Source organism: Doryrhamphus excisus, chromosome 1, assembly GCF_030265055.1.
Source record: "Doryrhamphus excisus isolate RoL2022-K1 chromosome 1, RoL_Dexc_1.0, whole genome shotgun sequence".
Lineage (NCBI taxonomy): Eukaryota > Metazoa > Chordata > Actinopteri > Syngnathiformes > Syngnathidae > Doryrhamphus > Doryrhamphus excisus.
This window is the reverse complement of record NC_080466.1, coordinates 38,955,129-38,982,808: the sequence shown is the minus strand read 5'-3', so window position 1 is coordinate 38,982,808 and position 27,680 is coordinate 38,955,129. Positions and strand designations below refer to the sequence as shown.

Here is a 27,680-nt window from a genome sequence, read left to right as displayed (position 1 = left end):
TCCAGTGGTCAGGTGCTGTCACTGCAGCCAACCGCTTCAACCTGAAGATTACAAGGCGAGCACATTCCTGCAGTGACCTGTCCTCTGCACCCTTCCATCGTCTGATGCCGGAGGAGATAAATTCAAATGATTATACTTGAAAAAAAATGAGCTATGCATATTTTCAACAAACAATGGAGAAATGAAAGTTGCTGCTTAAAAAAAAGCCAAGTGCAATTGGAAGACCCCATAAAAAAATAAAAAAACATACACAATGTAATGATGCATTAACATTGTTGGTCAAATAGCCTAATGTGATACTTTAAATGAGTGCCTGCATTGGAAAATTATTTATTTTTTAAATGTCTTCCATTGTTTTCACCGCTGTGATGCAAGCTCGGATCGCCGAGCTGCAGCAGCTCTTCATCATTATAGTGCTTCCATTTCAACGCATGATAAATGCGGGCATTTTTTTTTCTTCTTCTTTCTTTTGTTGTAACAGGCATCCAAAGGCTTGGTCTATTGTGGAGGATTAGGAAACAGCAAGCCTGCTTTGCGTGATCCAAGTGAGCGACAAAACCTGTTTGTGTTTTTTTTTCGCTCCCTGCAATATAATAAATAGATTTATATGACCTTTCTGATGCTGAATAAATGAACTTGCATTCGCAGTGCCATGCATTATTTGTCCGGCAGTTTTCTCCACGAAACCCCCCTCAAACCCCCCCACTACACCCCCCCTCTCCCTCCCCACGACTTGAGAGCTTTGTGCAGCACAAGTGCCACTATTGCAATGCACGATCGTGCTATTGCAATTAATTCACAATCGAACCGTGCTATTGCACAACATTTGACTAGTTCAATGAATATAGTTACAAACAGAAACTGAGCAACATGATTTCATCCAGTGACCGGAAATAATAATAAAATTATTAGGTTGCAAAATACTAAATGAAAAGCTGATTGTTTGTAGTTATCGAAAGTGGGTCGATTATATAGGCAATTTATTGCATGTCAACCCTTTACCTAAGTGCGGATTCCGTTGGGGATTAAATTTATTCACGATTGCTGTGGAGAATTATGGCTACACCTTAGAAATAATACAAGATCTCCTGCTGTTTTTTTTTTCTTTCATTTTTCTTTCCAGATGTTGCTGTGGATTGTGCTTGTGTGATATTTTATTGTGTGTGAAGATGGAAGTCAGTGTGATGTTGTAGCCCGGGCTCAGAGGCATATCAAGAGGCGGAAGCGCATGCGCAGTAGCCATTTGTGCCATATTGGAATGAGGTCGTGGACGAGCAGTGCAAATCAAGCTAACAAGGACGCGGACCGGTTGACACCGGAAGTATTGCGGTTGGTCTCGTCGCTGCAACGAGCCTGGCTGTTACCGGGGAGTCGGCCACGCGCCGGCGTTCGTCTTATTTTGAAATACTCAAACCAGAAAGGGGCTCGTGAGTCGTGCTAGCTTAACATAACTGCTCGCGAGCAGGCGGAGAGAGGATCGGCATCTAAAAAAGCGACTTGGAAAAACTACTTAACGGTAAGAGACCAATTTGGCGACCAAATATTCACATACTCTGCACTCTTTGTTACGTTTTCCTGGCGGTGTTTTGCGCCGCGGCGAGGCATTCGTCTTTTTTCCTGTCTCTCAAAAAGACGAGTGCGGTTCGGTCGAGTGTAAGCGCCCTTATTGCTCGTCAGCCTGCTCGCTTATTGCTCAAAGCCGTGACGTGCAGTAACTTGACTCGCTTGTTCCATGCGTCCACACACACACACACACACACACACACACACACACACACTGCCGTTAACTCACGCAGCGTGTGTATCATCCCAGCTATAGGAACGAAGCTGTGTGTGTGTGTGTATCGCTGGCATCAGTGTGAAAGTTAAGGCGGTGTAGACTCTTGCCTTGCTAAGCCACAATGGCTCATCTCAGTCAGTCAGTCAGTGCACAAGCGACACTAACACTTTATTCACTTTGCCCTTCAGTAGCTTAAACAGACTTGCATAATGCGACATTCAAGTGTTCTTTAAAAAAAAAATACCAGAGCTGGGTGATGTTTAGGTTTTTTTTGTCTATATCTGTGTTGACTTACCACCGCTGCCTTCAACTTCCCCATTGTGTAACCTTTGCTATGGCAGAGCAAACATATTTATCATAATAGGTTATCTCAGATTATATTCTTTTCTGTGTAGTTATTGGGGCATAATATGCTAATCTGCATGTGACACAAACCTATATTTAAATAAAAAAAAGAGCAAGTATTACATGCTTGTAGTTGGGATTGCACACACAAAAAACTGTCAGTTATGTTTAATGTCAATTTTAGCATGAGGGCAACTGTCAACTGTCATTCATTTGTTTTCTACCGCTTATCCTCACGAGGGTCGCAGTGGGGTGCTGGAGCCTATCCCAGCTGTCTTCAGGCGAGAGGCGGGGTACAGCCTGATCTGGTGGCCAGCCAATCACAGGGCACATATAGACAAACAACCATTCACACTCACATTCATACCTATGGACAATTTGGAGTCACTAATTAACCTAGCATGTTTTTGGAATGTGGGAGGAAACCGGAGTACCGGGAGAAAACCCACGCATGCACGGGGAGAACATGCAAACTCCACACAGAGATGGCCGAGGGTGGAATTGAACTCGGGTCTTCTAGCTGTGAGGTCTGCGTGCTAACCACTCAATCGCCGTGCAGGCCAAAATGTCTCATATGTTCTCATTATCCTCACGAGGGTCGTGGGGTGCTGGAGCCTATCCCAGCTGTCTTCGGGCAAAAGGTGGGGTACACCCTGGACCGGTGGCCAGCCAATCACAGGGCACATATAGACAAACAACCATTCACACTCACATTCATACCTATGGACAATTTGGAGTCGCTAATTAACCTAGTATGTTTTTGGAATGTGGGAGGAAATCGGAGTAGCCGGAAAAACATGCAAACTCCACACAGAGATGGCCGAGGGAGGAATTGAACCCGGGTCTCCTAGCTGTGAGGCCTGCGAACTAACCACTCTGCACCGTGCAGCCTGTAAACAGTCATTTATTTCCAAATTAGGTGAATCATCTACTCTAATTTGTCCATAGGTATGAATGTGAGTGTGAATGGTTGTTTGTCTTTATGTGCCCTGTGATTGGCTGGTGACCAGACCAGGGTGTACCCCTTTCTGTCGCCCCAAAGTCTGCTGGAATAGGCTCCAGCGTACCCGCGAACCTAGCGACCATACACAAAATTTACGGTTCAGTTTGGTTAGGTTGAAATTGCCAACGTTTTTATTACCTCAAAAGTCGATACACACACTTGACATGACATGAAATTCAAGCGATACGGTTCGGTACACGTGTGTATTGAACGGCTCGGTACAGATACACGTATTGTTACACCGTTTATTACCACATACAACATCTGTTTGGTATCCGTGGTAGGAACTTGGCAGCTGTGTTGTGTCGTATGTACAGTATTGCACCAAACAAGTGTTAGCTCAACCGCTTCAGCAGCTCAAACAGGAAGTCATTCATCACGCCTCTTATAGCTCTGTGCTTTTTTTTTTTGTTAATACGACATGCCTGAAGAGGAGCAGTCACATGACCAAAACGACACATAAGAACCAGTATGTAAAAGTCAGCGTTGAACGAATGAGAGTTTAAGTTGTGTGTCGCTTTGTTTTGTCTTTATTTATAAAAGAGACTTTCTCTTCAATGCTGAGCGGATCCAGATCACATGGTTCATTTAGCTTATTTTTTCACGCTTTTGATAACAGGGCCAGATGGCATTTAAACTGGAGATTTGTCGAGACGGGGTGACCTCACTGGCGGCAGAAGGCGTTCAACTGTTTTCAGATATTTGTGCACTTCTTTTACACAATGCTTGTATCACATTGTGTACTGTTTAGGGGAGTAAAGTCCCAACTTCCTTGTTTGCGACCTTGTCAAGTTGGAAAAGGAAACTGAGAACGTACCTTTTTAGCTTCTCATATTTTCTGCATTTGATGTCAAAACCATTGCATTTTTTATGTAAATGATCCAAATATAACATTTATACCCTATTACCAAATGAACAAAAAGTCACTATTAAATGTATTATCACAGCAAAACCAACAGAAATATATATATAAAAATATACCCATTAAGCAAAACAATGAATAAAGTTGGCATGTTTGGTAAAAAAAAAAAAAAAAAAAGTTAGTATAAAAATAGTATAGTTCATGTAAAAAGTTAGAATGCTACAAGAATAAAGTCAAAATATGAGAGGAAAAACTCACAATATCTTAATCATGTAATTTTAGTTGCATAGAGTTGAAATATTAAACAAAAATTATGTAATATTTAAAAAAATCTGTAATATTATGAGAAACAAACAAAACCAACAGAAATATATATATATATATATATATATATATATATATATATATTTCTGTATCTTTCTGTATATATATATATATATATATATATATACCCATTAAGCAAAACAATGAATAAAGTTGGCATGTTTGGTAAAAAAAAAAGCAACTATACTATAGTATAGTTCATGTAAAAAGTTAGAATGCTACGAGAATAAAGTCAAAATATGAGAGGAAAAACTCACAATATCTTAATCATGTCATTTGTCATTTTAGTTGCATAGAGTTGAAATATTAAAAAAAATTATGTAATATTTTTAAAAAGTCTGAAATATTATGAGAAACAAACAAAACAACAGATATATATATATATACATTAAGCAAAACAATGAATAAAGTTGCATGTTTGTTAAAAAAAAGTTATAGCAACTATACTATAGTATAGTTCATGTAAAAAGTTAGAATGCTACAACAATAAAGTCAAAATATGAGATGAAAAACTCATAATATCATAATAATGTCATTTTAGTTGCATATAATTTAAATATTAAACAACAAATATGTTATATTTTAAAAAAAATCTGTAATATTATGCGAAACAAACAAAATAAAATTTGTAATTTTTGGGGAGATTATGTAAAAGCTGTAATATTATGGGAATAAAGTCCTAATATTCTGAAAAGAACATTTCTCAAAGAAATTTGCTCACCACGCTTCAAATACTACACTATTGTGGAACCTCCTGAGACTTATTTTGAAACATCAGACTGACATTGTGTCAGAATCAGAATCAAAATACCCTATATTATCATTTTACATACAGTAGAATGAAATTGCAGCAGCTCCATTTGCGGTACAAGACAGTATGACAGTACAAAATATAGTGTGTTGTATTCAGTCATATTATGTTATTATTATTATTATGATTACAAATGCCATGCAGAATTGTTTGTTGTTGAAAACCACCATAAAGCAGCAACAGAAAGCCATACAGTTCTGAAAAATAAAACAAGATTTAAAACCACCATTAAAAAAAACGGTCCCCAGACTACCATGAAAATATGAACAAAAGCACAAAATAAAGAAGCATTTTGCTAGTTGTACTATCTTTGGGATCCGTGTTGAGTCGTGGTTGTGCCAGTGGAATGGAGGAGGGGGGGTGCGGTGACACACCCTCCCCCTGCGCCTTTTTTAATTGAGTTGAGTGCCATTCCCCAAAGTGCATGGATGTGGGCAGGTACAATTTTTGAGATTTTTTTTTTTCCCCCCATTTCAAACAAAGAAAAATGAACCCACCAACTGTGAGACGGGGCGCTATTGATAGAATGCAAAAGGCCTTGAGATGATGCTAATTTCAATTCATTAGCAAGAAATGCATTGGCTGTCTGTGATTGTGCAGCTTCCTGCTCCGAACCCCCCCCCCAGAGGCTGGTGCAGAAATGCTTAATCACATGCTAAGTGCTGATGAGAATTAGATTCTAAGATTCAGTAAGTGCTTGTACAATGTGTGTGTGTGAGTGTGTGTGTGTGTGTGTGTGTGTGTGTGTGGGCGAATCGGTTGCTTTCTCTTTCAGGCTAAGGTGCTGCAAAGAAATTGAAGGCTGCTGGTAGTCGCGGTGTTTGAAACGGGGAAGTTGCTTTTCTTCCTGTGTGTGTGTGTGTGTGTGTGTTTGTGTATGTGTGTGCAAGTCTCAGCGGTGCAAAGGGCTGCAGAAGGCTATAGCATATGCAATCCAATAAACAAACGTGTCTGGAAATATTGAAAAAGTAGTAGATTGTGTTATTATTTTTTAGGGCTGGTAAACTTAAAGTGAAAGCAAATGTATCAACATATGCTTCCATTAATGAGATCAGCATCACATGTGAGAATAGAGCCTGTCAACTTTCATTCTTTTCTACTCTTTACGTTAGAGAGTGTGACCTCGGAGACAATGAGACCCTTTGCTGTGTATGTATGTGTTGGCGGGAGGGCGTGTGTGTGTGTGTGTGTGTGTGGGTTAGGAACACAGAGGGATAGGTCGTGGGTGAAAGGCGGCGCAGATCCTAGCGGAGCACCGGGGTCGCCGTCGTGAGCCGGGAGGGGGTGGTGTGTGATGTCGCCCCCCCTCGGGTTTTAATAGAGACGTCCCGTATGACAAAGACCAGACTGACAGGTCCGTCTGAAAGGAGTCATCATCCCGATCGCCGCCGTGGTCTCACACACACCCCAACGCTACCCTCATTCATGCTGGAAGTCTTGTTGAATGAACTTCATTTCACGTGTGCATCACAATGCTGCCCCGGGTCACGTTTGACGTGTCAAAGACGCTTCTTTATGTTTCAAATTTCAAGTCAGGATTCAAACTCTTTTTAAAATGAAGATGACATATTTGACTTTGTATACTTAAACAAATTGTTGCCCGTGTAAATTGTATTGTATCTCATAGAGACAATCCACCCTCTGTTTATTTTTTGTTTTTGTGCACCGTCATATTTTGTGTTTATATTTTCCTAGTGGATTAACCTAAAACTTCGAAGCATCGATTTATTGAGTAATTTTTTAGGCCCCAGGCGGTCAAATCATTCATTCATTTTCTACCGCTTTTCCTCACAAGGGTCATGGGGAGTGCTGAAGCCTATCCCAGCTGTCTTCGAGCGAGAGGCGGGGTACACCCTGGACTGGTCGCCAGCCAATCAGAGGGCACATATAGACAAACAACCATTCACACTCACATTCATACCTATGGACAATTTGGAGTCACCAATTAACCTAGCATGTTTTTGGAATGTGGGAGGAAACCGGAGTACCGGAGAAAACCCACGCATGCACGGGGAGAACATGCAAACTCCACACAGAGATGGCCGAGGGTGGAATTGAACCCTGGTCTCCTAGCTGTGAGGTCTGCACGCTAACCACTCGGCGGTCAAATCAATATAAACCAAACACAAACAATTAGTGGTTTAGTCTACAATATATCAGAAAAGACACACAAATATCAATGACTGTTTTCAAGGTCAAAGTTCACGTGTGTGAATATCTTATGTTGCCTCCAACACAAAGATAATAGGTCAAAGTTCATGGATGATTAAGGAAATGTAAATCATGTGAATAACATTTGAAGAACTGAAATCTGAAGATATTTTCCGCTTATCCTGCTGGAGCCTATCCCAGCTGTCTTCGGGCAAGAGGCGGGGTACACCCTGGACTGGTGGCCAGCCAATCACAGGGCACATATTGACAAACAACCATTCACACTCACATTCATACCTATGGACAATTTGGAGTGGCCAATTAACCTAGCATGTTTTTGGAATGTGGGAGGAAAATGGAGAAAACCCATGCATGCACGGGGAGAACATTGAAACTCCACACAGAGATGGTAGAGGGTGGAATCGAACAGCTGTCTTCTAGCTATGTGCTAACCACTCGACCCCCCGTGCAGCCAATATTTACATTTTAAAATAGATAATTACCATACGACTGGTCTACAGATTTTTGGACTCAAAATCAATCAACTTTGACCCCAATGGTTTACTCAGAGGTACGGCTAATTTATGACCATGTTCTAATCTTGTGACGTCAGAGCTACAATACTTCAGAACTACAACTAATTGTTTAAATACTGGGCCACTTGCGAGTCACTGAGGAAAACTGCTCTTCCTTTGGCAGGAGCCAATCACAAGCTCTCGGGGGGGGGGGGGGCATCGGAAATCACAGGAAGTCATTACTCAATATAATAGTTTGGCTCACAGTGTCATATAGATAGAAGACTATAATCATCACGCAGCAAACTAACACTAAATATACAAGACAAGTACCAATATGTGTTGAGACAGCTACATACTTCCGCTGACAACTCATTTGTTTACGTTTGCTGATATTGTTTTGGCTGAATTTACCGACAACATAAAAAACGCAGATGTGGCTGCAGGTGCAATTTCCGATATGGGAATCTGATACAAATACTGGACTGGATCGGCCCATCCATAGTCCAAAGGACCTGCATACAAATGATATGTTTTCAGTTGATTTTGCAGCACGGTTGGGTTTTTTTGGGGGGGGTTGTATGTGTACAATTCTAGAAACAATAACACTTCCTGTAGCTCACCCTCCTCTAAATGTACCTTCAGTGTCATTCCAACACAGTTAACTCATTATATGTATACAGGATCATAAACAAAGACGGCCAATTGGATATTTTGGATTTTTTTATTTTTTGTGTGGCAGCTTCTGATCCTACATTACTATTTTTTATAGTATTTCCACCTTTAGCTTTATCATTATATTAAATCCTAGCATTATTTAAGGTTACATAGTCTATTGACTTGACCATGTCGCCTGTTAATGAAATATGTTCATCACATTAGAACAAAAGCAGGATTCAGATTCTGTTAGTTCTGGATACGCTCTTGTTTTCTTCTGTTGCTTTTTCTCATTCATTTACATTAAATGGATGCTAAGCCTCCTCTGTTCTCCTCCACAGCTCCTAATCTTGGCGGCTGCGAGAGGACGCCAGCATGAGCCAGGAGTCACTGGAGTCTGGTAGGATAGCTTTTGCTTGTGTAAACAGCCAGATTATATTTTAGAAAAGCAGGTTATAAAAAAAAAAGGAAAATGGCTGTATGTCTGTTCCAGATGGAGACTCCGCTCAGGATGTATGCGACTTCAACTGGGATGACTATTTGGAGGAGACTGGCGCTGCTTCTGTGCCTCATCACGCCTTCAAACATGTGAGGAGTCACTTCTTTTTAAAGCCAGAACGCTTTTCACAACAAATAATAAGAAACGTTTTATGCAAAGGGATCCTTAATGACCAAGATTGGACCAAAAAAAGACTGCAAAGTAATGTGCTGTTGTAGCACTAACACTACATACGGTCTGTACCCGTGCAGATATTGAAATTTCTCAGAGCTTTTTATTTGTAGCCACAATACCGTTCATTTGCATTCATCTCTCGGTCAACATTTGCACCAGTGCTAAACTGCAAAGGCAGTATTCCTGTCATATCACACCAACGTGCTGCCCTCCCTTCTCCCTCGACTATCTCCACATACTACCCCGGGCTGTTTAATACGTGTACTCAATGATGCACAAACACCGCTAGGAACACAGCAAGCATTTCAAATTTTCAAGTGAATGTAGCGGCTGAAGCCTCTTATCAGCAAGAAAGCAAGAAAAAATGTGGCGAAAGTCAGGTTATTTTTACCGTTTTATTCGTTTAATTACGGTGATGTGGGAGGAACAGCAGAAATTGGGAAAAAACTGCTGTGATATTATGAGAATAAAGTCAAAATATTAGCTAATTCACTAGCCACGTTTTCATGAGGAGTTTTTCTCTTTCCGAATGACCTTTCCGAAAACAATGGTATACATCAGGGGTCTCAAACACGCGGCCCGCGGGCCAAATGTGGCCCGCAGGACACTACTTTGAGGCCCCCGCCTTGATATGAAAGTTTAATGTTAGTGCGGCCCGCGCAAGTTTGATAGCCTCACAGCTTGGACACCTGAGTTCAATTTCACCCTCGGCCATCTTTGCATGTTCTCCCCATGCGTGCGTGGGTTTTCTCCGGGTACTCCGGTGTCCTTCCACATTCCAAAAACATGCTAGGTTAATTGGCGACCAGTTCAGGGTGTACCCCGCCTCTCACGCGAAGACAGCTGGGATAGGCTCCAGCTGGAATAGGCTAGTAGAAAAGCAGTAGAAAATGAATGAATGAATGAAATAGATGGACACACAAGGGTGTCTCCCACTACTGGCTACTACAAACCATATCATGATCTATGACAGGGGTCTCAAACACGCGGCCCACGGGCCAAATGTGGCCTGCAGGACACTAGTTTGAGGCCCCCGCCTTGATATGAAAGTTTAATGTTAGTGCGGCCCGCGCAAGTTTGATATGGATGCTGTATGGTATCATGTACCCAGAAAAAATTATTACGTTTGATTAATGTTCATGTTAAAGGTTATATAACTGTTAATAGTTATCCTCCCTATCCGTGTGGAAGTGGTAATTTTTTGGCTATTTAAGTTTAAAGGAAATAACTTGAAGGCTACCGTTTAGGTCGCTAGCTCTCTAGTTTGCGAGTTAGCATGTGTCTCAAGACCCTGCAGTTGCGCAATATGTTGTAAATAAAAAGAGTATAAATGTGACTATAGTCGTGTTTTGTCATGTCTACAGGGCTCTAATAATGCTTTGTTCAAAATAATTTGTCTACCCACCAACTATATGTGGTTTCTTAAGTTTTTATTATTTGCCGTTTTATTATTATTATCATATTTATTTATTTATTACTGATTGATTGATTTTCTTTATTCTTGATTTGTTTATTTATTTTTCATCTTATTTTGTGCAGAAAGATATTTGATTTTTTATATTTGTTTTTATGGCTTAAAATTGCTCTGAAATAAAATAATTTAGTGGAGAGATCCAGGCTTCATTTTAAGACATGTAGCGAAGCCTTTGGGGTTTGTTGCCTTTTGCTACCTTTGTAAGGTAGTCTTGTCCTGAGCTGTTGGGGTTCTCCACCCAGCTGCGCCTCAGGAAGCAAACTAGCAACCTTCTTGCATCATTTGGTCTGTAGCAGATCTTGAACTGACTTCCTTCCCCAATCCAAGCAAACATCCTTACAGAGGAACTTCCTGAATATCATCTTCATGCTACCGTATTTGTCTCAGGTGGACCAGGGTCTGCAGACAGGCTTGACTCCAGGCATGAAGCTGGAGGTATGTGTGCGCTCGGAGGCCGACGGTCCTTACTGGGTGGCCAGCATCATCACGACGTGCGGCCAGCTGCTGCTGCTTCGCTATGAAGGATACCAGGATAACCGCAGTGCCGACTTCTGGTGTGACATTATGACCGCCGACCTCCACCCGCTGGGCTGGAGCCGCCAGCATGGCAAGACCATGAGAGCCCCAGAGGGTAAGACTGTTGGGGGGTTTTTGGTTTGTAGGAAAGTCAACAATAATTACCAAATTGGGTAGTTTGCTAACACATGCTAAATGTGTGTTTGACACAAATGTAACAACCTCAACCTTTGTGTGTGTTGTTCCCCTTTAGTCTGGGAGTCTTGCAGCACTGCTTGTTTGCTCCAAATGTGCACAGTTTTGCACAATCAACTGCAAAACAAACACAGTTCTCTCTACAAAGAGCAAAAGGGACCACTGGTTTCGCCATCACACGCAAATTCTGACCCCATACTTGAACATCCAGTAGCACGTGATAAGTGAACCTTTACTCTCATATTACCCAATACAGTGATCAGACAAAAATAATCCATTTAAGACATAAATAAGACTTACATGTGTGGTACAGTAATTTGTTCTGGGCCTGTGGAGGACAGGAAGTGGCGTTGGGGGTTCAGGGTTGAGTTCTAACTTGGAGGGCATTATGGCCGCAACAGGAGCCTGTGTTTTTTTTTTATTCATTCATTCATTTTCTAGCGCTTATCCTCACAAGAGTTGCAGGGGTGCTGGAGCCTATCCCAGCTGTCAATCACAATCAGCAACTTGTGTTTTTATTAGGTATTATTCTTCCACCTTGTCTGATGCTGGCGACCAACCCTGAACATTACAGTAACATTACTGCCACCTAGTGACCAGTTAGAATACTAAATATTATGGGTGTCACAACATCTCACAAGATTAAACCGTGACCATATTTCTCCTTCAGGCCTGGAATGATATTTAATAAATGAATTAATCACACAGTAAATAAAAATTAACAATTATACATTAAATGTAATATAGTAGTACTTCTATTTTTGTTATCAATGGTTGCAAAGACTTCAATAAGAACTGAAACGTATAAAAACAAAAGGCAAAATTTCCCATAGGAAATAATGTAAACCCAATGGATCCATTCCATTCATTCATTCATTTCCTCACGAGGGTCGCGGGGGGTGCTGGAGCCTATCCCAGCTGTCTTACACCCTGGACTGGTCGCCAGCCAATCACAGGGCACATATAGACAAACAACCATTCACACTCACATTCATACCTATGGACAATTTGGAGTCGCCAATTAACCTAGCATGTTTTTGGAATGTGGGAGTACCCTGAGAAAACCCACGCATGCACGGGGAGAACATGCAAACTCCACACAGAGATAACCGAGGGTGGAATTGAACCCTTGTCTCCTAGCTGTGAGGTCTGCGCGCTGACCACTCGACCACCGCGCCGCAGATCCATTCCACACACATGCAAAAATAGCACCAAAAATGTACATTTCACAGGGAATAATTGTAGATTTACATGCAGAAAAACACACTAAATAAATATAAATAACACATAAAATTGACAAATGAACATTTACCATCATTTTAGGATGCCATTATTATCCTTTAATCCTTGAATTCACTACTGTTTCTCACCTTTTTCATCAAATTGCTGGCACCTTCAACTTTCATTGGCCCCATGGCGGGTTATGTTGCAGTAGGCTGCTTTGTTTGGGCACTCAGTAAGTGCAGTATTGTACAAAAAACTATTTCAACAGATGAAAGTAATATTTTTTCTTTCAACAATGTAGCTGAGTGATGTTTTTTTCGTTAATATATCTGAGAAATTAATAAAGTACGATATGATGGATTGATTTCCCAGTTCAGTCTGGTGTTCTGGGTACTGAATGTCTGTATTATATGTGTGATTCACCTCAGGTGTGCGTGAGAAGCACCAGGACTGGGAGGCTTTGCTGGAGAAGGTCCTGGCGGAGGAGTGCAGCGCGCCTGCCAACCTGCTAGAATTGGTAAGACGAGGGAACCGCAGCGGCTGCCCTTCAAAAATGACTCACTTGATGGGTGGAGCTTGAGCGGCATTTCTTTCACGTGTGTGCGTGTGTGCATTCCTCAGTAACGCTACTGATTTGGTAAACCGGTAAATAAGCAAAATGGCTGCAAGTGAAACTGCAGGGAAAATAGAACCATCTTTAATGCAACACCGAGGTGTTCCTGCACGCCGCCATGTTTCATATTCTTCATAGACTTGGAGGAAAAACCACTGAAAATGTCCACACATTCACATTATCTCTCGTCTCCTCATTTAACCTCAGCCTCGGCGTGGCGGAGACCCGATGGAGCTGCTGAGCGGCGGGTGCTACGTGGAGCTCCAGGACAGCGTTGACCCAGGACTGGCCTGGGCTGCCGAGGTAGAGGAGAACGTCGGAGGAAGGCTGAAGCTGCGGCTCGTCGGCACCGAGGGCCTGCCGGACACACCCGCAACCCTCTGGCTCTTCTACCTCCACCCACGCCTCCACCCACCCGGCTGGGCTCACGAGCACGGATGCACCCTCAGGCCTCCGTCTGGTCAGTGGCATCCGACGTGTCTCAGGATCTGCATTCATATTTATTCTTGGAAACAAAGGGAGACAGTTGGATATGTTCATTTGTTATCGATCTGCTGAGAGAATCCAGCACTCACACTAATTATTATTCTGTAAAAAAATGCTGAATGATATATATCTTAAGTGTTATAAGTTTAAAATACTTATACAGTTAAATAGAATTAAGATACATGGTAGCTCCTGGAAACACATATAGTGTGATTTCATCTTTATATGTTTTTATTCTGTATTGTTGTAATCATAGGCTGCACGGTGGTTGAGTGGTTAGCGTGCAGACCTCACAGCTAGGAGACCAGGGTTCAATTCTACCCTCGGCATGCGTGGGTTTTCTCCAAATACTCCGGTTTCCTCCCACATTCCAAAAACATGCTAATTAGCGACTCCAAATTGTCCATAGGTATGAATGTGAGTGTGAATGGTTGTTTGTCTATATGTGCCCTGTGATTGGCTGGCCACCAGTCCAGGGTGTACCCCGCCTTTCGCCTGAAGACAACTGGGATAGGCTCCAGCACCCACCGCGACCCTCGTGAGGTATAAGCGTTAGAAAATGAATGAATCTTTTTATTCTGTATTGTTGCAATCATAGGCTGCACGGTGCTCGAGTGGTCGAGCGCGCAGACTCACAGCTAGGAGACCCGAGTTCAATTCCACCCTCGGCCATCTCTGTGTGGAGTTTGCATGTTCTCCCCGTGCATGCGTGGGTTTTCTCCGGGTACTCCGGTTTCCTCCCACATTCCAAAAACATGCTAGGTTAATTGGCGACTCCAAATTGTCCATAGGTATGAATGTGAGTGTGAATGGTTGTTTGTCTATATGTGCCCTGTGATTGGCTGGCCACCAGTCCAGGGTGTATCAGACAGCTGGGATAGACTCCAGCAACACCCGCGACCCTCATGAGGATAAGTGGTAGAAAATGAATGTTTTTATTCTGTATTGTTGCGATTATAGGCTGCACGGTGGGTAAGTGGTCTTTCGCCTGAAGACAGCTCCAGCACCTCCACGACCCTTGTGAGGATAAGCAGTAGAAAATGAATGAATGTTGTGATCATATTTTGGGGTATTTTTTGGTCTCATTTCAAACACTTAACATAAAATATCTGATTTACATGGAAATGATTCCTTTTATCGCGTCTACAACACACTTGCTAAGCAGCTGATTTGTGTGTGTTTGTTTCAGAACTGATGGCCCTGCGAACGGAGGAAGAGTGGGAGGAGGTGAGGCAAAGGATCACGGACCTGCCTCAGGATGAAGCTCTGACTGCAGAGCTCAGTAAGGTACTGACTGCGTTTACATTAAGTTTGTTTGCATTGAATGAAACGTGTCTGAGATATGTTTTTGTGTTCAGGACCAGCCTGCCATTGCTGCTCATTGTTTCAAGGAAGGCATGAAATTAGAAGCGGTGGACCCTGCTGCTCCTATCTCTATCAGGCCGGCCACCGTTGCCAAGGTATGAGTGAAGTCCGTTGGCTTTGTTCACGTTTAGCTTGACACGGTCATTCGTCAAAGTCGCATTAAAACATGATCTCCGTTTTTAGGTGTTCAATGAGGAATACTTCCTCGTGACAATGGATGACCTTTGTGGTATCGAGGAGTCTGAAGCTTCTGGGAGGTCCTTCCTGTGCCACAGAGACAGTCCGGGGATCTTTCCTGCACAGTGGAGTCTTAAAAATGGACTGCCCCTCAGTCCGCCACCAGGTCCTCATAATAAAAACCTGATTAGCTCATTCATACTGCAGCTTCTTTTCCAGGAATCTAACTTTAAAGCCAAGAAAATCCCCTATTTATTTTCTCTTTGTATGCTTTGTGTCATGTATAGGGTACCAGGGTCCGGACTTTGACTGGGCAGATTACCTGAAACAATGTGAAGCCGAGGCAGCGCCTCAGCACTGTTTCCCAAATGTAAGTCAACATCACCTTTGGCATCTACTAGCCAAGTGCTAATGACAAGCAAATGTGAACGCTCTTAGTAGTTGCTGGTATCTCCCTGTTGGTGTAGGAAGATACTAAGGATTGACCGATATGGTTTTTTTGGGGACCATGCCGATACCGATTTAATTCCATCACCCTTAGCCGATGGCCGATTTTGCTTGGGACGATATTTGTGGCCGATACTGCATTTGATCCCTCAATTTACATGAAAAAATGACCATGATAACAAATATTATCACATGCTACAGTATTAATTGGCCCTGTACCCTAGAAACCGCCCATGAATGATACTGGAAAAGGCCGAAATGATACTGTGTCAAAGCCCAGGGCAGTGATACTGATAAAATATAGAGTTTCAGGGCTCGACAATAACGTTGTACCGATGGCCCGGGGCAAGTTAAAACAAAATTCGGGCAAGTAAATCCAATCATTAATATTCCCGTCGGGCAAGTGCACTTTAGCATGCCGTACTGCCAAGAGTTTTTTTTAAAGCGGTTCTTGTTGGGTGTTGGTAAAACACGGACTGCGTAATTCCGGTGGTAATTTGCAAACCAATCCTTGCAAATCTTGAAATGGACCAATCAGAATCGTTTTTTTAGACCGCGGTCTGTAATCCACAATCCGCGTTTTACCCACACCCGTTCTTGTTCGCGATCAACCAATCAGCGATCGTTTTACTAGGAAAACGTCTATCATGGCGTCCATGCCAACATCGTCTAATTCTTCAACAACTTCTGAAGGAAAACACCAAAAAGTGATGAAACAGTGCCTCCTAAACAAGTATTTTATTAGCGGCAGCAAATCAAATGATGGCAAAGGTGAGTGAATCACATTGCTGTGACAATTTGAAGTGGTCACAATGAAACACCACCCATTAGATCCAATACCAAGTGCTGATTTTGCACAAGCTACAAAACCTAGCGGTTTCATTTCTCTGTGTATTTTTCTCACCTTTGCTTCACAAATTATTGTTTGACCATTGAGCATTTTTTCTGGATTAAAAACACTTTACTAGTACACAAACGTGTCTATTCAATAATGTTTCATTGTGGTGCACAACTTATAAATATCACTGCTTACTACGACTACCATGTGTAAGGTAGCATGGCTTGCCATGTTAACATACATCTCCACAAATTTTCAGACATTCCTCCAAATACAATGCATCAGTACTATTATCTGATGAATTATCAGCATATATTGATATATGATATCATTATGGCAGTCTTTTCATTTTACATGGGGCAAGTTCGGGCAAGTAGTTCTCACCTTAAGGATTCCCCATGGGCAAGTCATTTTTGTTTTTAACGTAGAGCCCTGAGTTTAACCATGTCCAGTATCAGCCCCCGTAGCTGTTCACTCTGGTATCGTGCCCGTGAAACAACCAATCAGAGAACAGCACACGAGTGCTTAGTGCCTAGTGCTTCTCCAGTCACCAAAAAACCCAAACTAGATTAATGGAACTTTAATTGTCAGACATTGATAAGATAAGACTGTTGATAAAATATTATTGTTGAAATATTTTTGCAATTATTGTGTTTACACTGTTTAGATATAATACATGTAATAAACTGAACATTTTCTGGAAACAAAATGGTCTTTTGATTAAATAGTATGTGATAATAAGCTCATGATTAAATAGTATGTGATAATAAGATCATCACATGGTTTGTCTGGTATCAGGCCCAGTATCATAACCTATAATAATACAGGTCTCATGTTTAAACAAATATTGATTGAAATGTAAACATGGAACACAGTAGGATTCGGCTTTCTTAAACACACATTTAAACGGCATTATGAACTTTAAAAGGAATAAATATTCAACCATGTGCAAAACATTTCTGTCCTAGTTTAAGTTTTATCTAGCATCGATGTGATGACTGCTCCTCCGCAGCGTGATGCGTACCCTGACGCATACACATAACACGACACGCATTTAAAGTTGCATAGTTGTTCATTCTTGTTCTGCTCAACTAGTGAGAGTGCTTTTATTCATCTGTTGCGTTGGTATGTGATGTTTTTGGGCTCTCTTGTTGTCCCACCGTGACTTAAACTGTTATGGCTAGCGATCATCCAGTGAAATGTGATGGGGGCTTAGTAAAGTGGTAAAAGGAAGCTAACTCTATTACTTGTGAAAACGCGCCCTTGATGTGATTCAACAGTGGGGGGCGGGGTACCGCGACTACGTGTGTTGCGGGGTCCTCTGCGTTGCCCCCGCGGATGCCTGACTGTAAATCATGCGGTGGAAAAATACATCGGCGAACCCACGTGCGTATCAGCTGATACCGATACAAGGAAAAAAACGCAAATATCGGCCGGCCGATGTATCGGTCGATCCCTAGAAGATACCATAATATCTCTTTATTTATCTGTACTATACAGAGCGAACTTAAAACTGAAACCAACAAAAATCCAATCCAATCCACTTTATTTATATAGCACATTTTATAAACAGAGTTTCCAAAGTGCTGCAAAGACTAGTAAAATTAAAAAGTAACAATCCAAAACTAAAAGATCATTTAAGAAATAAAATAGTAAAATAGATATTAAAATATTAAAAACAAGAAACAAAGCAATAAAAGTATAAAAAAAAAGCAACAAAATGGAGAGCAGTGACGCATACGAGCGTATTTAAGAGTTAAATACTGCATAGTCTATAATCTAACCAACTCACGTGTGAAATATATACATGCCACCTTTGCCCTTTTAAACTTTACGGAGGTCAAAATAATAGTTTTATTGTCTCTTTTCAAACGACCAGGAGACATCCGAACACAGCTTCAAAGAGTCCATGAAATTGGAGGCTGTCAACCCGCTGTCACCAGAGAACATTCACGTGGTAACAGTCACCAGGGTCAAAGGTCAATACATTTGGCTCAGCTTGGAAGGTGAGAGCGAGGGCGGAAAGAATGTGCAGTGTTTTTTTTTGTTTTTTTTCCAGTAGAAATGCATGAACATGTTCTCCAAACGATGGAGTCACAGCTTTACTAACATTCATTTTAAGGAAGGGGTTCTTCTAATATGTTTTATTTAACCCGCCTTCATCCAGGACTCAAGCAGCCCATGCCAGAGTTAATAGTTCATGTGGACTCCCTGGACATCTTCCCTGTCAGCTGGTGTGAGACCAATGGCTATCCTCTTGTCTACCCCATTAAACCTGCGGGTAAGCCGTGCTGTAAGCTTTTATAACTCCACAGATTCACTTCATATTAATAAATCATGCTGTTTGTGGTTGAATATGACATATTTTAAATTGTACGTATTTTTGGCCCTAAATTTGAAGCATTTTAAGCATAAAAATTAATTCGTTTTCTACCGCTTATCCTCACGAGGGTCGAGGGGGTTGTCGTACGAGAGGCGGGGTACACCCTGGACTGGTCGCCAGCCAATCACAGGGCACATATAAACAAACAACCATTCACACTCACATTCATTGGCTCCATGGCGGGTTATGTTGCAGTAACATGGCCGAGGGTGGAATTGAACTCAGATCTCCTCTCTCTGACGCCTGCGTGCTAACCACTCGTTAACCGTGCAGCCCATAAAAATAATGAATTGAATAAAATACGGGCTGCATGGAGGTCGAGTGGTTAGCGTGCAGACTTCACAGCTAGGAGACCTGAGTTCAACCCCACCCTCGGCCGTCTCTGTGTGGAGTTTGCATGTTCTCCCCGTGCATGTGTGGGTTTTTTTTTCCGGGTACTCCGGTTTCCTCCCACATTCCAAAAACATGCTAGGTTAATTAGCAACTCCAAATTGTCCATAGGTATGAATGTGAGTGTGAATGGTTGTTTGTCTATATGTGCCCTGTGATTGGCTGGCCACCAGTCCAGGGTGTACCCCGCCTCTCGCCCGAAGACAGCTGGGATAGGCTCCAGCACCCCCGCGACCCTCGTGAGGAAAAGCGGTAGAAAATGAATGAATGAATGAATGCATGGTGACCGAGTGGTTAGCACGCAGGCCTCACAGCTAGGAGACCCGAGTTCAATCCCACCCTCGGCCATCTCTGTGTGGAGTTTGCATGTTCTCCCCGTGCATGAGTGTTTTTTTTTCCGGGTTCCCCCGGTTTCCTCCCACATTCCAAAAACATGCTAGGTTAATTAGCGACTCCAAATTGTCCATAGGTATGAATGTGAGTGTGAATGGTTGTTTGTCTATATGTGCCCTGTGATTGGCTGGCCACCAGTCCAAGGTGTATCCCGCCTCTCGTTCGAAGACAGCTGGGATAGGCTCCAGCACTCCCACGACCCTCGTGAGGAAAAAGCGGTAGAAAATGAATGAATGAATGTTATTATTATTGTTGTTGTTATTATTATATTACTATTATGTGATTGTGTTCCTTTTTTCAGGAGCATTTTGTAGAAAATGAATGAATAAAATCCATATATGCTTCTAATTCTGTTCTTTATCTAAGCACACACTCTGTCTCTTTATGTTTTAGTGGAGAACGAAAGAAAGATTGCTGTGGTGCAGCCTGAGAAACAGTGAGTCTCAAATGTGTTGTTTAGACTGGAACATCTCCAACTGTTGGATGCCCAAACTTCTCCAACTGACTCATTTTGCATCACTTTACAGCAGAGCTCCACCAAAGTCATCGTCACCAGACAATGTTAAGCAGCAGATGGCAAACCACCCAGAGGCTGGTTAGTAAAAATCTGTCCTTGAAAAAAAAAAAAAAAAAACCTGCTTCCCCCTCTGTGTGGCCTGGTGTAATCATTTGCATGTTGTGTTTTGCATCCACATTTCAGGACAAGGGAACGGGAAATACTGCTGTCCCAAGATCTACTTCAACCATCGCTGTTTCTCGGGGCCCTACCTTAATAAGGGCCGGATTGCTGAGCTGCCTCAGTTCATCGGACCTGGGAACTGTGTCCTTGTGCTCAAAGAGGTTCGATAGTGTCTTTTTTTCCCTTTAAATTCATTGTGAAGTCCCTCAGTGGTGTCCCAACAGCAAAATGGGCAGAATAAAGTCAAAATATTAAGAGAAAAAAGGAGAAACTTCCATGAGAATGAAAATGTCATTTTAGTAGCCAAAAATTTTAAGAGAAAAAAAAATACTACAGGCAAAACAAAGAATTAAGTTAAAAGTTTGTAAATTTAAATTAAGGAAAAGTTATAATACTATGAGAAGTCACAATACAATATTATGAAAAGAAAATCTACAAGAAATAAATATTTCATTTAATATGTAATTATAAATATTAAATTTAAAAATATTAAATTTAAAAATATTAAATTAAAATATTAAATTAAAAAATATTAAATTTAAATATTAAATTTAAAAATATTAAATTAAAATATTAAATTAAAATGTTTAATTAAATATTTTATTATAAATTTAATAATTATTAGAGCAGAAATGTCAGCATGATGAAGTCAAAATATGAAATAAAAAAAAGTCATATTCTAACAACTTTTTCAAGAAGAAACTTGTAATATGAAGGAAAAACATATGTTTTAGTACCATAAAGTTGAATAATTCAAGAAAAAAATGATAATTAGGTTGGGGATAAAGTAAAAGTTACCAGAATAAAGTCAGATTTTATAATACGAAAGTTTAAAGAAAAAAAAATTCAATAATCAACAGTAGAAATGGAAAGGACAGCTGTGATTTTACGAGAATAAAGTCCAACTTCATAACAAAAAAATGTTGCAATTATACAAAAATAAGCTTGTAGTATTATGGGGAAATATCATATGTAATTTTATGTGCATTTCACCTCCTGTGTATCATTTGATGGAGGTACACTTGACACTAACACAAAATACCAACCAAACATGCAGTTTACCACAAAGTATTCCATTTCTTTGCTGGTGCAGGTTTTGACCCTTCTCATCAACTCTGCATACAAGCCGAGCCGTGTGCTGAGGGAGCTGCAGCTGGATCAGGAGAGCCGCTGGCAAGGCCACGGAGAGACTCTCAAAGCCAAGTGAGGAAAAACCACCATTTAATCCTCAGATCCTAGTTCTCTTGTCTTTTCAAAGAAACAGCAGTGGAGAGCAAAAGAGCTCACAGCTGGGCTGGAAAGCATACGTACTGGAATGTAAATGTACTCACAGCTCAAGTGGAAAATAAATACTGCATGTATTCCCTTGAAAGCCAGCACAAGGCCCTGGTACTTCATCATTACAGTGAGCATACCAAAGATGATGGATATTGGATCTAAAAAAGGCTTCTCTTTGCTTTGCAGATACAAGGGAAAGAGCTACCGAGCCACAGTGGAAATAGTTCGCACTGCAGATCGCGTGGCTGACTTCTGCAGGAAGACCTGCATCAAGTTGGAGTGCTGCCCGAACCTGTTTGGACCCCGCATGGTTCTGGAACACTGCTCCGAGAACTGCTCTGTTCTCACCAAGACCAAATACAGTAGGTGGATTCATCACACCGCCGGACACGCTTGGTACCTCTAAAGTGCAACACCCCGGAGGTCGTTGGATATTGTGAGCGCACCGGCACGCATTTTCACAAGTCAGCATCGGAGGATTAACTCTGCATGTGGTTTTGGATTTATGCTACACTTACTCCAAACACAGACCAGCTGCAGAGAGAGCTATGAACACTATATACACTTAAGTGACTAAAATATCCCATTTGTCTTCAGGCAAGAAGCGGGCTACACCCTGGACTGGTCGCCAGCCAATCACAGGGCACATATAGTAGACAAACAACCATTCACACTCACATTCATACCTATGGACAATTTGGAGTAGCTAATTAACCTAGCATGTTTTTGGAATGTGGGAGGAAACCGCAATCCCTGGAGATAACCCACAGGGACAACATGTAAACTCCACACAGAGATGGCTGAGGGTGGAATTGAACTCACTCACTCACTAGCCACCGCACTATGCTATACAGAAGAGCACAACAAGGAACTCCCAATGCTAACACATATGAGTCTATGTCCTATTTTCTCAGTATATTGGGTACAGTATATTATAGTATACAGGGTGATATGAGTATAAAGGTGAATATAGGGGTGTTACTTTGTGGCTGTAGGTCTCTAATCATGTTAAAAAGTGTATTTAGAAGGTCGTATACAGGTTTTCTATGCCGTAACTATGAAAATATTCAATTTGTAAACAAGGAATCCTACTTAGTGGAAATTAAAACGTATCATGGTCAGGTCCGGAACCAATTAACGTCAATAAACGAGGGATTACTGTAAACCAAAGGGTCAATTATACCATTAAAAACTGTGATTATCTGTGGAAAATGTTCTTCCAAAGCCAAAGCCGCAAATATTGACGTCATACACTTCACTGTGTCATAATGAGAACTACCGAGTACTGTATTGACATAGTAATTATAATGTAATAATATAATATAATATATAATAATATAATTATATGATAATAATTATCATAGTTAGCATGTTTTTGTGTGGGAGGAAACCGGAGTACCGGATGCACAGGGAGAACATGCAAACTCCACGCAGTGATGGCGGAGGGTGGAATTGAACTGGGGTCTCCTAGCTGTGAGGCCTGCGCGCTCGTCCGCCGTATAGCCTGTGTAAATGATCATTCATTCATTCATTTTCTACCGCTTTTCCTCACGAGGGTCGCAGTGGGGTGCTGGAGCCTATCCCAGCTGTCTTTGGGCGAGAGGCGGGGTACACCCTGGACTGGTCGCCAGCCAATCACAGGGCACATATAGACAAACAACCATTCACACTCACATTCATACCTATGGACAATTTGGAGTCGCTAATTAACCTAGCATGTTTTTGGAATGTGGGAGGAAACTGGAGTACCCGGAGAAAACCCACGCATGCACTGGGAGAACATGCAAACTCCACACAGAGATGGCCGAGGGTGGAATTGAACTGGGGTCTCCTAGCTGTGAGGCCTGCGCGCTAACCACTCCGGCACCGTGCAGCCTGTGTAAATGATCAATGCTTCTCAAATGTAAACGATGCCAATATGAAAGTCATTCATGCATGCGTGTTGTCTCACCTCCAGCATACTACTACGGGAAGAAGAAGAGTAAACGTGTTGGCCGCCCGCCTGGAGGCCACTCCAACCTCGAGGCTGGAGTGAAAAGAAGAGGGAGGAGGAGGAAAAGGAGGAAGCAGCTCTTTGTCCATAAAAAGAGACGCTCTTCAGCTTCGATGGATAACACGCCCGCTGGTTCTCCACAGGTAGCACACACACGAGTGGCACTTTCTTAAACAGTTGGAATCCCTGCTAACCGGATGCCGACCTCCACATCTGTGGTTCACAGGGCAGCGGTGAGGAGGAAGATCTTGATGAAGATGACTCCCTGAGTGAAGACACGGGCTCAGAACTGCAGGATGATCTCCAAGATGATTCGGAGCAATCAGTGGAAAAGTCTCAGCCCACCACGCCATCCCCTTCCCCTCCTGCAACTCCCAGACCCACACGACGGCGCCGGAAACCCCGTTCACCTTCTTTCTCCGATGATGAGAACCACCCTCCATCACCAAAGGTAGTTAGAGCCGCCACAAATAACAACTTGTAGCGATTTAGCTGTAACGTGTTGGAACGCCAAGCAGGTTGGTCCTATGAAATAAGCATGTTTACATACCAAATTTATATTTGTACTGATGAGATTGATGTGATTGTTATGATCATAATTGTAAAACACAGTAAACCCTCGCAGACTTTGTGCTTGGAATTTCAAAATTTTGCAAAAACATGAATTCCTCATCACTATGTTGTGGTTGAATACAGCCAATTTGCATATTTAAGTACATTTTTTGGCAGAAATGTAGCATTTTCAGGCATAAAAACGGGAAAATTAAGTGATATATAAATAAAGAGCACAACAAGGAGCTCTCCCAATGCTAACACATGTGAGTCTATGTCCTATTCATTCAGTATATTGGGTATAGTTTATTATAATATATCGGGTGATACGAGTGTAAAAGCGACTATAGGGGTGTTACTTTGTGGCTATAGGTCTCTAATCATGTTAAAGGTAGTTAGAGCCGCCACAAATAACAACTTGTAGCGATTTAGCTGTAACGTGATGGAACGCCAAGCAGGTTGGCCCTATGAAATAAGCATGTTTACATACCAAATATATATTTGTACTTATGAGATTGATGTGATTGTTATTATCATAATTGTAAAACACAGTAAACCCTCTCCACTTTCTTCTTGGAATATCACGATTATCCCGGTTTTGCAAAAAACATGAATTCCTCATCACTATGTTGTGGTTGAATACAGCCAATTTGCATATTTAAGTACATTTTTTGGCAGAAATTTAGCATTTTCAGGCATAAAAACGACAAAATTAAGTTATATATAAATACAGGTCATTCAGAAGATAATGAGTAGTATTCTACACTTGTCACTAGCTTTCATTAATGTCACAGTAGCCACTAGCCACCGCACTGTATTATTCAGAAAAGCACAACAAGGAGCTCTCTCAATGCTAACACATGTGAGTCTATGTCCTATTTTCTCAGTATATTGTGTATAATTTATTATAATATATTGGGTGATACAAGTGTAAAAGCGACTATAGGGGTGTTACTTTGTGGCTGTAGGTCTCTAATCATGTTAAAAGTGTATTTAGAAGGTCGTAAACAGGTTTTCTCTGCCCTAACTATGAAAATATTCCATTTGTAAACAAGGAATCCTACTTTGCGGAAATTAAAACTTATCATGGTCAGGTCCGGAACCAATTAACGTCAATAAACGAGGGATTACTGTAAACCAAAGGGGCAATTATACCATTAAAACCTGTGATCATCTGTGGAAAATGTTCTTCCAAAGCCACAAATATTGACCTCACAGACTTTACTGTGTCATAATGAGAGTTACCGAGTACTGTATTGACATAATAATGGTAATGGTTTATTTCTATTCGAACATGCATCAGATTACAATTGAGTGCATCCCATAATGAGTTCCCAGTTCCACATGTCCAAAAGGAGTAGGAAGAAGCAAAGCTTATTAAATCCTACCCCTCCATCTGGTACTTTTACAATCAGTAACTGTTACATTTGTTCACTTCCTGCCTTTCTGAACAATGATTTTAATTTTATTAAATTAAATTAAATTAAATTAAATTAAATTAAATTAAATTAAATTAAATTAAATTAAATTAAATTAAATTAAATTAAATTAAATTAAATTAAATTAAATTAAATTAAATTTTATTTTATTTTATTTTATTTTATTTTATTTTATTTTATTTTTTACACATACTGAAGTATGAGGTGAAATGACCATATAATGACATAATAGGTACCATAGCAACCGTCAACATAGTGATATATATATATCACATATAACACATGTTTTGCTTCTTTGACCTTTCTCTCCAGGGACAGTTCTTATCGTCAGTTTTATGATAATAATAACTAATAATCACAGTTTAATACTTATGTCCTTGTAAAGGAAGGTTTCTTTGGCTTCGCTCTAATGGCATGTGTGTTTCTCTCATCCATCAAATGCAATAAAGCAGACCAAACACGTGTTAATGGGTTGGTGACATTAGTATAAATTAGCATAAATTATAAATTTGTATAAATTCCCCCTTATTTTACAGACGTCAAAGACTGAACCTCATCAAAAGTTGTGTTTGGACACCAGCCCTCTGGAGTGGAGCGTTACTGACGTGGTTCGTTTCATCAGGACCACTGACTGCGCACCTCTGGCACGCATTTTCTTGGATCAAGTAAGCGACACACCCGTACGTTCCTCGTGGTTAACGGTCAGTCCGATCCGTAGCGAGTGATCACTGTCGCAACCGTTTCTTGCAGGAGATCGACGGCCAGGCTCTTCTGCTGCTCAACCTGCCGACTGTGCAGGAGTGCATGGACCTTAAGCTGGGACCGGCCATCAAGCTGTGTCACCACATTGAGAGGGTCAAACTGGCATTTTATCAACAGTTTGCCACGTAGCTGAAGGACGATGAACGAGAGACTTAATTCATACTTTAAAAAAAAAACAAAACACTGTCTCATATTGACCTTACTTACACTGGACGCCCTCTGGAACGCAGCACCAAGACCGAGTCGTGAGGAGCTTGACAGAGCAGCATCAACATAAGATTTTTAAGGTGAAAGAAAGCTGCACAGGGTAAATAAAACACTTCAGGTCCAGGAGGCACAAGTAAGCACTGAAATTAACGGTTGCCCTGAAGCCTTCAGATAAATTGAAAAGCCTTCATTATTAATAAGTGTGCTTTGACTCCAAGGTGATGTTGAGAGTGTGTGACGCTTTTTCGGCTTTTATGTGTTTTTTTTTTAAAGGCTTTTTAATTATATTTGTGTCTTCGGAGTGCTCCAAATCCTTCTTTTTTAATTTGTTTGTCACTCTGATATATATTGTCTTAGCTGCAAGGCTAAGGAAAGGTTGATTGCCTCAAAGTGTGGTACATTCACACATTCACCGGTCAAGTGTAAAGATATTTGGTGTGGACATATGATACTTAATGTATGTCTTGGCAACTACTACAATGCAAGCACTTGAAAACAGTGAATGCCCTTAAATTAAAAAAAAAGAAATTCCAAGTTTCACCTCAGGAGTGGAAATTTTTGAAGTTTGATTGTTTTATAATTCAAGGACTTTGAAATGCAGGCACAAGTACAATCCTGTACTCTGGTACGGTAATACTGACTTGACTGCATGGTTGTATATATATATATATATACATATATATGTACACAAATAACTTTAGCATAACAGGGTAATCCAATATTAATTTGGCAAAATAATGTGGAAATGTTCTAAATATTCTTAATATTTGCACAAATCAGTTGAAACTCTTGCAGTGCTTAAACAGTTGTTGATGTGGAGCAATATTCAGGTGATTATTTGAGCCAATTCACACCATAATTTATTTTTGAATGAACTTATATGAGAAAAAAAAGATTCAAAACAAAGATGCTTTGTTAAGAAAAACAATGTTCTCTCATTTAACTTGTTCTTGTAGTGTTTATTCATGTTGTGTATGCAAAAAAAAAGCTTCTGTAGGTTATCTTGTTCTCTCATTTGTTTTTTTTTTGTATCAATGGTTCTCAGTACACTGTAACATTTTCATTTCCTGTTTGAATATGATCATTATTTAAAGAAAACCGCAATAAAAAACCAGCCAGCTTAATTTGAAAATCATTTGCAGCCGTTT

The 27,680-nt window shown here is 40.9% G+C and overlaps 1 protein-coding gene across 1 annotated transcript; it reads left to right on the top strand.

Moving 5' to 3' along the window:
• Positions 1-1,361: 1,361 nt before the first annotated feature.
• sfmbt1 (Scm like with four mbt domains 1) lies at positions 1,362-27,647 on the top strand. The gene is made up of 21 exons (XM_058091719.1): positions 1,362-1,516; positions 8,790-8,848; positions 8,942-9,036; positions 10,983-11,226; positions 12,959-13,047; positions 13,351-13,603; positions 14,819-14,916; positions 14,988-15,089; positions 15,178-15,337; positions 15,459-15,541; positions 18,336-18,462; positions 18,624-18,737; positions 20,016-20,058; positions 20,150-20,217; positions 20,323-20,462; positions 21,395-21,504; positions 21,766-21,941; positions 23,537-23,715; positions 23,799-24,023; positions 26,100-26,228; positions 26,314-27,647. The coding sequence occupies exons 2-21, from the start codon at positions 8,824-8,826 to the stop codon at positions 26,452-26,454; spliced, it is 2,601 nt and encodes an 866-aa protein (XP_057947702.1). The 5' UTR covers positions 1,362-1,516; positions 8,790-8,823; the 3' UTR covers positions 26,455-27,647.
• Positions 27,648-27,680: the final 33 nt, after the last annotated feature.